At 39.2% G+C, this 13,221-nt stretch overlaps 1 protein-coding gene across 2 annotated transcripts in view; it reads left to right on the top strand.

The window, feature by feature from the left end:
• Positions 1-442: 442 nt before the first annotated feature.
• The window catches only part of LARS2 (leucyl-tRNA synthetase 2, mitochondrial), an 88,252-nt gene continuing 75,473 nt past the window's right edge, over positions 443-13,221 (top strand). The window contains exons 1-3 of one of the 2 annotated variants that reach the window (XM_063325355.1): positions 446-805; positions 4,172-4,422; positions 6,269-6,397. In XM_063325355.1, the coding sequence (XP_063181425.1) occupies positions 4,183-4,422; positions 6,269-6,397 (369 nt within the window). In that variant the 5' untranslated portion in view covers positions 446-805; positions 4,172-4,182. Of the gene's footprint in view, positions 806-4,171; positions 4,423-6,268; positions 6,398-13,221 lie in introns of both variants that reach the window. The other variant, XM_063325356.1, reaches the window with a different exon arrangement.

The following is a 13,221-nucleotide window of genomic DNA, read 5'->3' as shown; positions in this document are numbered from 1 at the left end:
CGCAAGCTACTTGCAGTAATTAAAAACAACTCTGAACTGCGCAGTGTTGACAACTGGGTAAGATGTTGTTTTCCAGCCAGAGATAGAATTAATTACGCTGCTCTAGATTGTCTTTATTGACTGCTGCTTTTTTTTCTCATTAGTCAAAATGACATCACAAAAAAACTATTGGCTTTATTTCAGAATCTGCCTTAAAAAAAAAAATTACAGAAAGGAAATAAAATTATTGAAGACAAAATGCTGCTGAGATCTACCCCTAAATTATATGGTCACTTTAAAGAGTACCTGTATATTCTGTGGACATGTGCAAAATTAATCACTGTGCAATTTACATGGGGATTTAATCCCAGCTCATTTAATCTTTTTATTTACTGTTAATCTCTCAAGTTTACATGTTCAATAGCTGAAATACAAAGATACAGGTGACAAATGTTGCCTCACGTTGCCCCACACAAGACCCTCTGGAGCACCCTTATGTGTTACTGAGGTGCCCAGCCTCTGTCTTCCTCAGCGAACGCCCAGTGAGAGATCTTTCCCGGGTGGCCTTCGGCAAGGCTGCCGTTTCGGCGGCACGCTACCCTTCCCTCCCGTTCCGCCTGCCGGGAGGCCCACGGCTTCGAAACACGGGTGATTTTCTGGCAGGTTTTTCGGCCCTCAGACCGTTTGGTCAGGGCCCAGGGACCCAGTCGAGCTCCGGCCGGGGGACGGCGCCCCGGCGGCGCATGCGCAAACTCCCCCCCCCGACCAAGATGGCGGCGCCCAGGGTGAAGACGGCAAGTTGAGGGCGCGTGGCTGCCGCGCGCAGGTAACGGTCCCCCCCGCCGGCGGGGCTCGCCTCCTGTCAGCCCCAACGGCTCTAACTGCCGCCTCGCCTCTCGCTCCGTCCTCACGCTCCCCCCCGGGCGGCTCTTTGCCTCCGGTGGCTGCAACCGGGCGCCCTCCGCCCTTCCCGCTCGCCCCCTCGGTTAGCATCGCCGCCGTGTCACTAGCCGGAGGGCAGTCCGTCTCTCTCTGCGGCCCCTCCCCGGGTCCCCCATGACCGGTTTCCCGCTCGCTTTTTCCCGCCGAGGGACCTGCCTGCCCCTGTGCCTGGTTCTCTAGCAGCGGGCCACCCCCACGGGGCTTGTGCTAATAAACTGAAGAGAGAGGGAGGGGAAATGTTGGAAGATTTTTGGGGTTTTTTTTAATTCAAATTTGAGCAGCAAGGAAAAGAAAGGAATTTGATTGCCAGCCTCACTTGTAGGGCGCGTGAAATGTGCTGGCCCTTAGCAAGCAATTATCGGGACCTTAATTTAGTAAAGGCCTGCTCTCCTGTGTGCTTAGTGTATCCTTCCAAAGCAGGATCTCCACCTGTGTTCCTCCGTCAGTCCAGCGCCTTCCTTCCTTTCTTCGCACACCTTTTAGTTTTGGCTTGTAACCTGCTCCTTGAAAGACCCACACGGTGCTGGGCTGTGGCGCCCATAACTGTGGCGGGGAGGGACACCCTTCTTGTCCCAGTGCCATGTGTACAAGCCCAGAAAAGCAAAATGACTTAGGGCGATCTCTCTTGCTTGTGGTGCAGGGCCTTGTTTGGCCCAAGGTGTGCCTTGCTGATCATCCCCATCTTGTGCATGAAGAGGTCTGGGACTGTGAATCAGGCCGTGGATCTCTTTCTCCTCCTGGAATTCTGTGTGTTTAAATGAGCTTTGCTCTAACACTGCGTGACCCAGGCTGTGGCCCCTTCCCCACTTGCATCCACTGCTGACCCATGCTCACGTGGCCTGTAAGGCCCGGGGTCACCCAAATGTGCCCTGGGAAGCATGGCATCAGCAGGCAGGCTTCTCTTGAGCTTCTGCAGGTGCGGGGTCTCACTCGTGTCTTTCCTTTCTGTCTTCAATAAAGGATTCACATGTATGTAACATGTTTTAAAATATATCTATATATATTGTAAATCAGCAATGCTGAAAGTGGCCTATCTTAAGAAAGGGAAGTGCTCCTTTCTGTTGTAAAATAAATTGAAATAATAGAAATAGTAAGGAATAAGGAAGTAACTCATAAAAATAAGCTAAACAGTGAAGCACTGAAATGTTCTTGCTAATTTTGAGCTGAGTGAAGAAGTGTAGAGTTATGGAGGGGGAGAAATTAGATGAATAACTTGTGTGCACCTACACTGGGAATCCTGAGTTCAGCCCTGGGTTTGTTACTATTACAAATACGAGACATTTTAGAGGTTAGCAACAAAAAATTCAAGGCAGTGGCATAACTTATGTAAATGAAAAATATTTGAAAGAGGCTGTTTGATAAGTAAGAGAGAAAAGGTGCAATTCTTCAGATATGTAATGATACAGGCAATGAGGGCTTCTGTGTGCATACATGGTGAATATTGAAGAAGTGCCACAAGCTGTACTGGGGACCTAATTTAGGTGGTATAGCAATAATTTCTATTGATAATGTTGCTATCATATGGGAAATAAATAAATAGAACTGTTTCTTATACAGACTTTCTCTACACAGAGACTTTACAGATGTAACTGCACGAAAAATTATGTACTGACTGAAATGCCTAGCTTGGTACAATAGTCAAGTGTATAGGCCAGAATTAGAAAAAAAATCCAACGACAGAGGATAGGAGATATTCATATAAATAAACAAACAAGATTTTTCAAAAAGCAATTAGGAGTGAACATAGGGAAGAAATCTCTAAATGTAGAGTTTTTTTAAATGCCATATTCCTACTGTATGATGTAAAATCAGTAAATACCTCATTGAGACTGCTCCTGAACTTGTGGACTATTTGATCTTTCTCACATATGAGTAGTTTTATTTTAGGACCCTCATCTAAAGCATATGAGGAGTCTTTTAACTGGATTTGCGTTGAAAGAGAACTGGATTGTTTTACTTACTTCACTTAGAAGAACCATAGAGTGGTTTGGGTTGGGAGGAACCTTAAAGATCTTTGAGTTCCAACCCCTCTGCCGTGGGCAGGGACACCTCCCACTAGACGGTTGCTCAAAGCCCCATCCAGCCTGGCCTTGAACGCTTCCGGGGATGGGACATCCACAACCTCCCTGGGCAACCTGTTCCAGTGTCTCACTGCCTTCACAGTAAAGAATTTCATCCTAATATCTAACATATATCTCCTCTTTCAGTTAAAACCTGTTACCCCTTGTCCTATGGCTACACTCCCTGGGGCCTACAGGAAAGCTGGGGAGGGGCTGTTTGCAAGGGTATGTAGCGATAAGACGAGGGGCAATGGTTTTAAACGAGAGCAGGGTGGGTTTAGGTTAGACGTTAGGATGAAGTTCTTTTCAGTGAGGGTGGTGAAACACTGGAACAGGTTGCCTAGAGAGAGGTAGTGGAGGCCCCATCCCTGGAGACATTCAAGCCAGGCTTGATGAGGCTCTGAGCAACCTGATCTGGTTAAAGATGTCCCTGCTTACTGCAGGGGGGTTGGACTAGATGACCTTTAAGCGTCCCTTCCAACACATCTTTCCTGTAGGCCCCCATTAAGCACTGAAAGGCCATTATAAGATCTCCTTGGAGCCTTCTCTTCTCCAGGCTGAACAAGACCAACTCTCTCAGCCTGTCTTCATAGGAGAGGTGCTCCAGCCCTTGGATCATCTTGTTAAATTATATCTTGTCTGAACAGTGTTTCTCATGTGGTTCTTGCAGGAAGCTATACTGAGGAGGAAGCCCTTAGCAAAATAGTCAGTTTAGAATATCTAGTTGAAATCTACTAATTATAGTCATCCTCCCCCATCTCTTTTCAGTGATGACAGATTCAGTAGTTTTCCAGGATAATTTCATCCAACTTCCTCTTTTCCCTATTTCATTCTAAATTTTTACTAACACCGTTAGCCATCTTCTATTCAGTCAGCCGAGTTTCTTGAACCTTCAGTTGACTGATCCTGCTTTTATGGGAGATTGAATGCAGGAATTTTATCTTTTTAGAGACGAAATGAAACAACAGTTTTGTTCTGTGCAAGGGCCACAGTTAGTTCTCTTGTCTAAAAAATAAATGCTTTTATAATTCAAACATGGGAATAAAATGCAAGTACCATGGAAAACAACCAAGTGTTCTAAATCAAGCTAAAATATTTCATAGCTACCAAATTTCTCTATAATAGTAATAACAACTGTTGAATTCCTGTTACATATTGTAGACAGAAATACGCATTTTTGTCTTTTTCAGATACAACCTTAATGAGAATGCAGTCGGTGTGTCAGAGAGTTGGCACTTGTTCCTCATGTTTGAAGAGACAACTAAATGGCTTCCTGGGATTAATTAAATGGCAGAGAAGACTAGTTCCGGCGTGTGTCAGAACTATTTACAGTGAGACGGGGAAATGGGAAAAAAGCTATGGGTTGGAGACAAGAAAAAGAGTTGAAAAATGGTGGCTCCCAAGAATAAAGGATCAGTTCTGCAAAATTTCAGAAACCGATGTAAGCATTATGAGAAATTTTGAAATTACATTTGGTATTTTTGTTTTCTCAGAAAGAAATTAATTGAAAATTACTTAGTACAATTTGCTTATAATGATGAGATGTATGTTACATTTCAGGGGAAAAGACTTTTATATAATAGTAGATTACTAAAAACATTTGATGAAGTAGGTGGAAAAATAATAATAAAAAAATCTCGATATAAAAGCCAGCAGCGTATGAGCTTGTAAATTTAGGAAGTGTTTTAGTAACCAATTCTTTGTATATTATATCACATTTAGGAATTAATTATTTAAAGTATTAAAAGAAACATCTTCTACATTCGTAACTTTTGTAAACAGTTTTCTAAAGATCTCATTCCCGATGGTTATGACAAGACACACTGTGACTCATTAAAATCTGTGTTAAGCGAAGGTGATTTTTTAAGAATATCTTCTGGTTTTCAGTGTTTTACCAATGATGAGTGACTTGCAGAAAAAAAAGGTTTCCCATGCAATAAAAGATCTTGAAAACAATTGTAATCTCGGTCTCTTGACTCTTTTTGCTTTCACAATTTTGCTCAGACACATAGGTATAAAAACATTTTTGTGCCCCTGCATGTTTGTTTGTCCTTCTTTTCTAAATGTGCCCCGTGTCCAACAAAATATTGATTCTATCAAAGCATCAAAGAGAGAAAAGGGACTTGCTTTTTCTGAGGAAGAAAACTGAAAGTAGTGGGGATGCATACATGTAGCAGGGCAAGCATTAATTTATGCTTGTGTCTTTAATATCTTACAGTGCCTGTATACAAAGGTACCATATGTTTATCGAATACATACACTAAATTCTAAATTGTATTTTTAATGATATTTTCACTTTATCATTACAGTTGAAGTAAAATTAATAACATCTCACATTAAGAGGCAAATAGTGTGTAGCACTGCAATGAAGTATTCAGATTATTTCTAATTTTGCTATTATTGGACAAAAGTGATAAAGAAGTAATTTGATAAATATTAATAGAGTCTGGTCCAGAGTAGTAAAAGCTGTGCATAATTTATTTTTTTTTTTGCATTATTAACATAAGAAAAATAATGTAGGAACTTATCAAGCATATATCAATGATAAATTCAATGGTAAACAAGGTGTATTAGAAATAATTTATGTGAGAGATAATGTTTGTTTTCTTTGTAACTTCTGTCAATTTACTCAATCCAAACTAAATGAAATTTTTACTTTCTTTTCACTATGCAAGATACTGCTTGTAAGATGTCTTTGGATCTGAACATATGTAGTGAAGCTGAACAGTTTTCCTTCAGTGGATGTTCATGCAATTGCAAATGATTGAGTTAGTCACTCAGTGAGTTACTGCAGTTCAGCTGACAAAAAGCAACTGGCCCTGAGTGAGCTCTGTATTTGCTGTAAGCACAAAGTAAAACACCTGTGTAACTGTTAAGAGGATAACTGTTAAGATGATAATTTAACCTGTCATATTTTCTTTTTTTGGTGGGACAGATTAGGAGTACATAGATAATTAGTGACAGATGCTATGGTAGGGAATGGTGATTTGTTAAGATGCAGTTATGTTAATATACCTTTTTTTGAGTAAAAGTTGATTAAAAACAATTTTCAGGTGTCATACAAATACTAATATAAATTGATGAGATGGCAGCAAAATCTGGTGAAACACCTCCATTTACAGCCCCCAAAAATTTCATCCTAGAAACTTGGTCAGTGCTCACTTGGATCAGTTCCAGCAGAACCTTGTGTTTTTTCATGGCACTGTGCAGTTTATAATGTGTGCATGTATTTATTTAAGTGAAATGCTAACTCATGGAGTTATAACTTTCTAAAAATTTCTTTCTAGAAATCAAGACCAAAATTTTATGTGCTTTCTATGTTCCCATATCCTTCTGGAAAGCTTCACATGGGCCATGTTCGTGTCTACACCATCAGTGATGCAGTAGCTCGGTTCCAGAAAATGAGAGGGATGCAGGTAAGAAAAGATTGGCAGTAGGACCGGGTGTTTTTTTGATGTTTTAACGTCACAGTTGGTTAGGAAATTAGTATTTTCCAAAATTCATGAAGGTGAAGGCTTAGTCGGAATATAGACTACAAATGCATGGATAATGACCTGTGGAGCTTTGAATATTGACATTTTAGACTTTTTAAAAACAGGTGGTGTTTGTTCGGAACTCACAGTTGATAACAAATCGTTGGAAGCTATCTCAAATAATACAGCTGATGCTGTAACAGCTACCTGAATCTATTGATGTACGGCACAGTGTCAATGAGACCAGTGGGCCACAGCATTTCTATGAGTGGAGACTGAAGACACTACTGACCTCTAGGTGGGACCATGGGGGAGAAAAAAGTGTAGCTGGCAAGAGAAAACGGACACCACAGAAATCAACTCACCTCTTCTGCTCCTGATAAAAGGTCGATGTCCTTTGCCTGCATGGGAGGGACATCCTTCTCCTCTCTGCCAGCTTGGAGGGAAACCCATTCTCATCACTGCCATAAGTTGTATGAACAGGGTCCCATCACACATCAGGTCACCTGGCTGTAACTGCACAAGTTTCTGTTCTGTAGCAGCTGACTCCTTGGCTTGCCTACTTTATAGCCTTGCTCATACATATGAAATGCTGTCTTCTGAGAGTGTAGGTCTACGAGGTAGGCTAAGACAACTACTGGCCATGTCTGCAAGAAGAAATCACACTTTCCCTTCCGCATTCCTTTGTTTCCCAGTTCACCCCATGCCTGCCATCATTTCTCCCTTGCTCCCTTCTCTCTCTCCAGTAGGTAGAGGGTGTAGCTTAGGGCCTACTCCCTGCCGTATACAGGTGGGGTCCTGGTTTGTGTTCTGCAGTGAAGGCTGGTGGGTAAAATTTGAAGGATGTGAGGAAGCTGTGGTAGAATTGTGGCTGAGTGACAGCCATATTAAGCAGGAAGAAGACAATTGGTAGGGGGAAAACGTTAAGAATCTGGGAAATGGTAGAAAGGAGGAATATGGAAAGAGAATACCCAATTTTAGGATAAGGAACAAAAGGAAGGACATAGCCATAGGCAATAATCTAGGATGAGACTTGGAAAGGAATTCTCTCTAATGTATGAGAGAGAAGGAGCAGTTCAAGAATATAGGAATCAGACCCTCAAAGGAGTACAGGGAAGATGAAATGGAGGAATAAATGTTAGTTGCTGGTTGTGGTACTAAGTGCTATTTCCTTGCTACAAGTGCTGCAGAAGTGGAGCGTTTCCTGGATTTATCACCATCCATGAGACTCTTAAAGGTATTGTCACTGCATTATTCAGTGTGCTGCCTTTCCAAATACTATGTATTTTATGCCAATGATGAACATACTGCGCACTGAATATGTGCTGTTGCTTCACAGAAATGCATTCTCATGTTTTTAAAATTACAGGAAAAAGAAATAACTACCTTAGACTTTAAATGAGAAAAAAAAAACAAAACAATATCTGTTGTAATACTAATCTTTCCTAACGCCTCTGAATGACCAGAACTTAGATCTCATTAAAACTATTGAGCCAGCTGGGCTCTTGAAGGGACTTTTGATTCTTGCTTGATGTTAAGACCACTGGAGATGTTATTTCAGGACATAGCTCGTCTCTCATCAATAATAGTGGAGGTATCTACTAAATTTCTGTTCAGAGAGTTGAAAACTTCTGCTAGCTAAAATAAAGGGAAAATAATTGTCTATGTCCAGTAGGATGCTGTAGGTGTTAGCTTTTGAATACAAGGGAATTAAGCACCTTTAGTAGAAACTTTTGGAGAAAATGAAAAGATAATATAATTGCAGTGAAATACAACAGCTACTATGAAAGCAAGTTTTGATTTCCACAGTTGCCTATTTTTTCCAGAAAAGTTTTGAAAGTCTTCTGCAGTTTTTAAATCTTGCATTTCAGCTTATTTGAAGAGTGAGTGCCTGTAGAACCTGCTGGATTTCTATAAATACATATATCTTCTGTTGTGTTAACCACTTTGAACATCTATTTATGACTAAAGGTGGGCACACAGAGAATTTAGCCTTCATATACGGTTAGGAGACATTACAGATCTCTCAAATGATTTTCTGAGCATGTCAGACTAAGAGCTGTTCTGTTAGTGATGTACATTAACTTGCTGGAACTTAAATTTACCTTAAAAAACCTTTTCTTTATTAGCCATGCTAATTTCTCCATCACTTAGAATTAAAGTCTTTATAATTGATTTTCTCCTTGCAATTAATTTATCAGCCTCTAGATGTTTTCTCTGGCAATTGTCACAGTTGTCCCATCTGTTAAAGATTTCTTCATTGTGATGGTTGTAGGCTATGACCAGGTTATGTCTTATCATATGGAAAATTTGATATACCCAAGAAAAATGTTTTCCCCTGTATTCAGGGAATTACTGGAATTCTGCAGTACATAAAAAGAAAGAATGCTTTAGAAAAAAAAAATTAGTATGAGTAATTTGGAAGTTATTCTATTGGTTTTTTAAATACGGTTTTTCTTTCTGAAAATTCAGCTTTAATATTGCATGTTTGAAAGCTCAGGACTACTAATTTTTCCGAAGTTAAAATCCTAAGTAGAAGTGAACGCATTTCAGGTATTCAAGGCAAGGTTAGGGTAAGATTTTTGAGTAGTAATTGCTTCCATCATTTCCAAACTAACAAAAAAGGAAGAGTCATTGAAAATAATCTTAGGAACTGTATCTCCACATATAGATGTAGAATTGACCTTGGTTAGCAAGTCATAAAACTGTGCTAGAAGCAATACAGGTAGGTTGAAAGTGTTCGTAAGGCAGCAAGGAATGATGATGGGCTGTTATCATGAAAAATACAGGCAAAACCATTGAGACTTAACAGTTCCCAGGGAAAACTTCAGACTACAATGTATATTTGTTGTCTAATAAACAGTGAGAGAAAATATCAGGGAAAATATATATGTTGTGTACGTAGTTGACTAGTATAAATGGTTGAGTATGAGAGTAATGTATATTGAATAAGGTGGAAATATTGTTCTCAGGGAACACCTGCATTAGAAAATAGTAAATTAGTTTCATATTGACTTAATCTCAACAGGCAGTAATTGTCTTATTTGTTATAATACTTAAGTAAGGATAAGCTTGAATGCCTTTACAAAGGGATTAGAGCTCCTTTAGTAAATTGGAACCATTCTTTGGAATGCATTTGTGTAATTTCTTCATATTGGAGGTAGTTTGAAGTCTTAACTGAGAAAGTGTTAAATCCTTTGGATGCTGGGTTTTGTTTTTCTAAAAAGGACCACTTCATTTCTCTAGCTGGATAGGATCTGATTTTGTTTCAATTAAAATATTCTGGAGAGGTAATATGCACTGAAATCTACTGATATTTGCCAGAAACCTGTACTTCACCAACATTTTAAGTGGGAAAATAAATATTTGTTGCTCTTTTTTCCTCCTGGTATTTGGAAGAAATAGTGCTTTGCCATTAAAGCTGTAGTTGATATTGATGACTAGTGACACTGAAAATGGGCAATCAAACAGAATACCTAATGAGCAGCAGCCTTTTCTGCAATACCTGACTGGCTGATCATTTATTAAATGGTGTGCAAAGGCGGGATTTAATGCAAGTGTAACATCGCGATGGGCAGTCACTTTTTCAGTGTACTGATGGGTGATAAGTTTCGCAGAGTTTTCAGTAGGAGGTGCATGAATATGTGTATTGCAGTACAGAGGTAATCACCAGGGTTGTATTGATTCGGAGTCAGCACATTGATTATGCCGATGGGTGATGAAGTCCTGGTTGTTTTACCCGAAGATCTGACCAGTGAAGCATTGTCTTGTTCCAACACTGCTCAAGTACCTGTAGGCAGTGCATGAGAAACAAACTCTGTCATGCACTTGGATTAGGTTGCTGGGTAAATGATTTATAGAGTACATCTGTTGTAAAATAAGTTGTTTACATTCTAATTACTGAAGATGAAGTCTTTGCGTGGGAACTGTAACCCGTATAGATTACTTAGCATGAATGCAGTGAGCTAGTCTCTTTCGAAAATGTGTCAAGGATAACATTTTTCTTGAAGTGCAATTAAAACAATTTTTGTGTATGGAGAGTTCTAGTCACAGATCTTATTAGAAACATATTTCCTTAAAAATGCTATGAAAAAGTAATTTTTATATTTTAAATTACTATTGTATATGTATTAGTAAACCAATCCAGATCTCAGCTGAAGTTTCTGGTTGTGTTTTCTCCGTAAATTTACATGCGTGTTGTGAATTCAAATGTATGAGTTTTGTAAGAAGTTAAGAGATTTCCTATTCATTATTTGAGAGTGCCATGTACAAATTATAGAGATATTCACGGTGATTTTCACCGTGGCAGATTTCCAGTCTGCTGCTGCTTGGGGAAAAAGTATTTACCGATGCTTTATCATGCTATCATTATCATGTCTTTGATAAATTCCAAAGTGGATAATTTGTGCCTCTCAGAGGACTGAGAATAATTCCCTTAGCAATCAGTAAATAGAGAGTGATTCAGTTCAATAGTTCCTGTGATATCTTTTTAATAAAATTTTGAATTGTAATTGATACCACAGCGAGTCTGTCCTATGCAAGTTGTGCAGATATTAGAATGATCATTGAACAATTCAGGATGAAATTCCTGTACACTAGGATCAGATTTCTTAACTTAAACTGCTCCTGATAGATAGGATTGGAATGCTGTCGGTGATATTTCCACAATATCCCAAAATGACTTAAAGAGGATTTTCATTTTATGCAGAACATCTTTTTTTAAATTGTATGTATTGTCATTCATTGTTTTCCCTTTCAGCAGTGAATCTTAATACTCTTGAAATTGTAAAAGTGAACGGTATTGAAGAAAGACAGGCAAGTTTAATTAAAACTTTATAATGAATTCATAGTAGGATGAATTATTTCGATACAGTTCCATTTTCCGATCATCATTAGCTGCTGTTCTCCACCATTTTTTTGTGTGAGGCTGTTATGTCCTTTTGCCAGGTTATTTTCTGTGGTATAAACCAAGGGGAAAGTATTACAAGTATCCTATGTGAATTGAATCTTGTATAAATTTAGTTTTCCAGTAGCGAGCACTGAAAGTGTTAATTAGCTCACTCTGTTTCATTTTGAAAGAGAGAGAAAACGAGATATTATTTTAAATGCAATTATGTTATACAAGAATATGTGAGATTAAGGAGATGAGTGACACCTTTGTTTTCTAAATGTTTGTAGTAGTGTGTGCTTGTAGAATAATTTCTTGAATTTTATATCTTGTAAGAACAAAAAATAAATGAGAGTATTTTTTAAGCAGAGTTATGTTTTGATAGAAATCTGTGTGGGTTGATTATTTCTTAATTTGAAAGTGCCTTATCAGAATGCAAGTATGCAGCATTCTGTTGCAGCGGATCATTGAAATAGTCCTTGCTAGAATGTACACACTAGTCAAAAATTCATTATTTTAACCTATTTGCAGGTGTGCCTTGCCTGCTTGGTGTTTTTGTGTTTGGTGGTGGTGATTTTTAGCTGTTGTGTAATGGTGATTATTGCCTAGTACACTTTAAAGACAATCTAGGCTGCATTCAGGTGGAGATCTTATATTTCAAATGTGTTGTATCTGTAATCTGTTGATGTACAAATCAGATTTTTGGCACGTTCAGCCTAATTGTAGGCAGCCAGTGGAAGGAGTCCTCTCCTTTCCCCTCTCCAACTGCGTGTCCTTACTGTGTCTCTCACTTGTGTGTGGTTGCACAATTGTGAGATAAGTGCAAGGAGGACGACAGAAAGTTGCTGCTGGAGTGAGGGGTGTTTTCTGGCAGCTGGAACCCGTGACCACAGATCGCCTATTTTGTCAGCCTTTCTTGGTTAGTTCACGTTCAGTGTGTCATGGGGCTATAACTACAGACAGAACATAGACTTTGCTGTATTGATTCCACTCACTAATCTGTCAGCAAACCTCTTAATTTTCATTTTTGGCTCTCTTATCTCACATTCTCTGAAATGAATATATTTGTTTACAGGCATTTTTGACACTGATTCTGCTGTCTTTCTTAAAATTTAGAATGCATCGCTCCAGATGTAAGAAAGATACATCAGCTCCCTGGTCATAGTCTTGAGATATACTGAGCCCATCAGGAGAGCAAATTCTTTGTTTTCTTATAAACATTAAGGAAAATTCACTGAATCGTCTGTCCTAGTTATGTTGATGGAGGCAGAGAACTGAGTGTTATGAGATTATTGTCAGCTTTGTGTTACATAGTACTTGCTGATCTCGCCTACTAATGTCAGTGTGATGGGCTGATTGTTACGGCAGTGAATAGATGAAAATCCTCTGAGAGGAAGAGCTGAGATCTCAGAAATGAATTAATGGAAGATACTGTCTTCCTCTGCTTTGTCCCACGTTAAGAGCTCTAGACATCGTTAATAACAGATTTTTGACCATGCTGTGAAGTGATTCTTTCAGCGATGCTGCGAACTACTATGAAGTCAGAGTTGTTGGGATCTAAAATGTTTCATGATGCAACTGTTTTCCTTTTTAATAATCTATCCTGAAAAGAACGCTCAGTGTGGCAGTTGCCAGGCACTTTGTTCCTCACACACGAATAAATCACTTCCTTGCCACTTCATGTTCCTGTGCAAAACATAGTATGCTGAATGGTCGAAAATGCCAATCCTTCATAGCTGATCTTGCCAGATCATGCGAACTTCTGAGGATCTTAAGCACTCTGTGTTCAAGACTAACCTAGTAGTTTTAACCAGGGAGATTTTGCCTGTCCACTTAATCATGAAGACCAGAAACACAGAGCTACCTTTGGAGAGAGTAC

The sequence above is a fragment of the Chroicocephalus ridibundus genome, chromosome 2, assembly GCF_963924245.1.
Source record: "Chroicocephalus ridibundus chromosome 2, bChrRid1.1, whole genome shotgun sequence".
NCBI lineage: Eukaryota > Metazoa > Chordata > Aves > Charadriiformes > Laridae > Chroicocephalus > Chroicocephalus ridibundus.
Note: the sequence above shows the minus strand (reverse complement) of the source record. Positions and strands in the feature narration are given on the sequence as shown.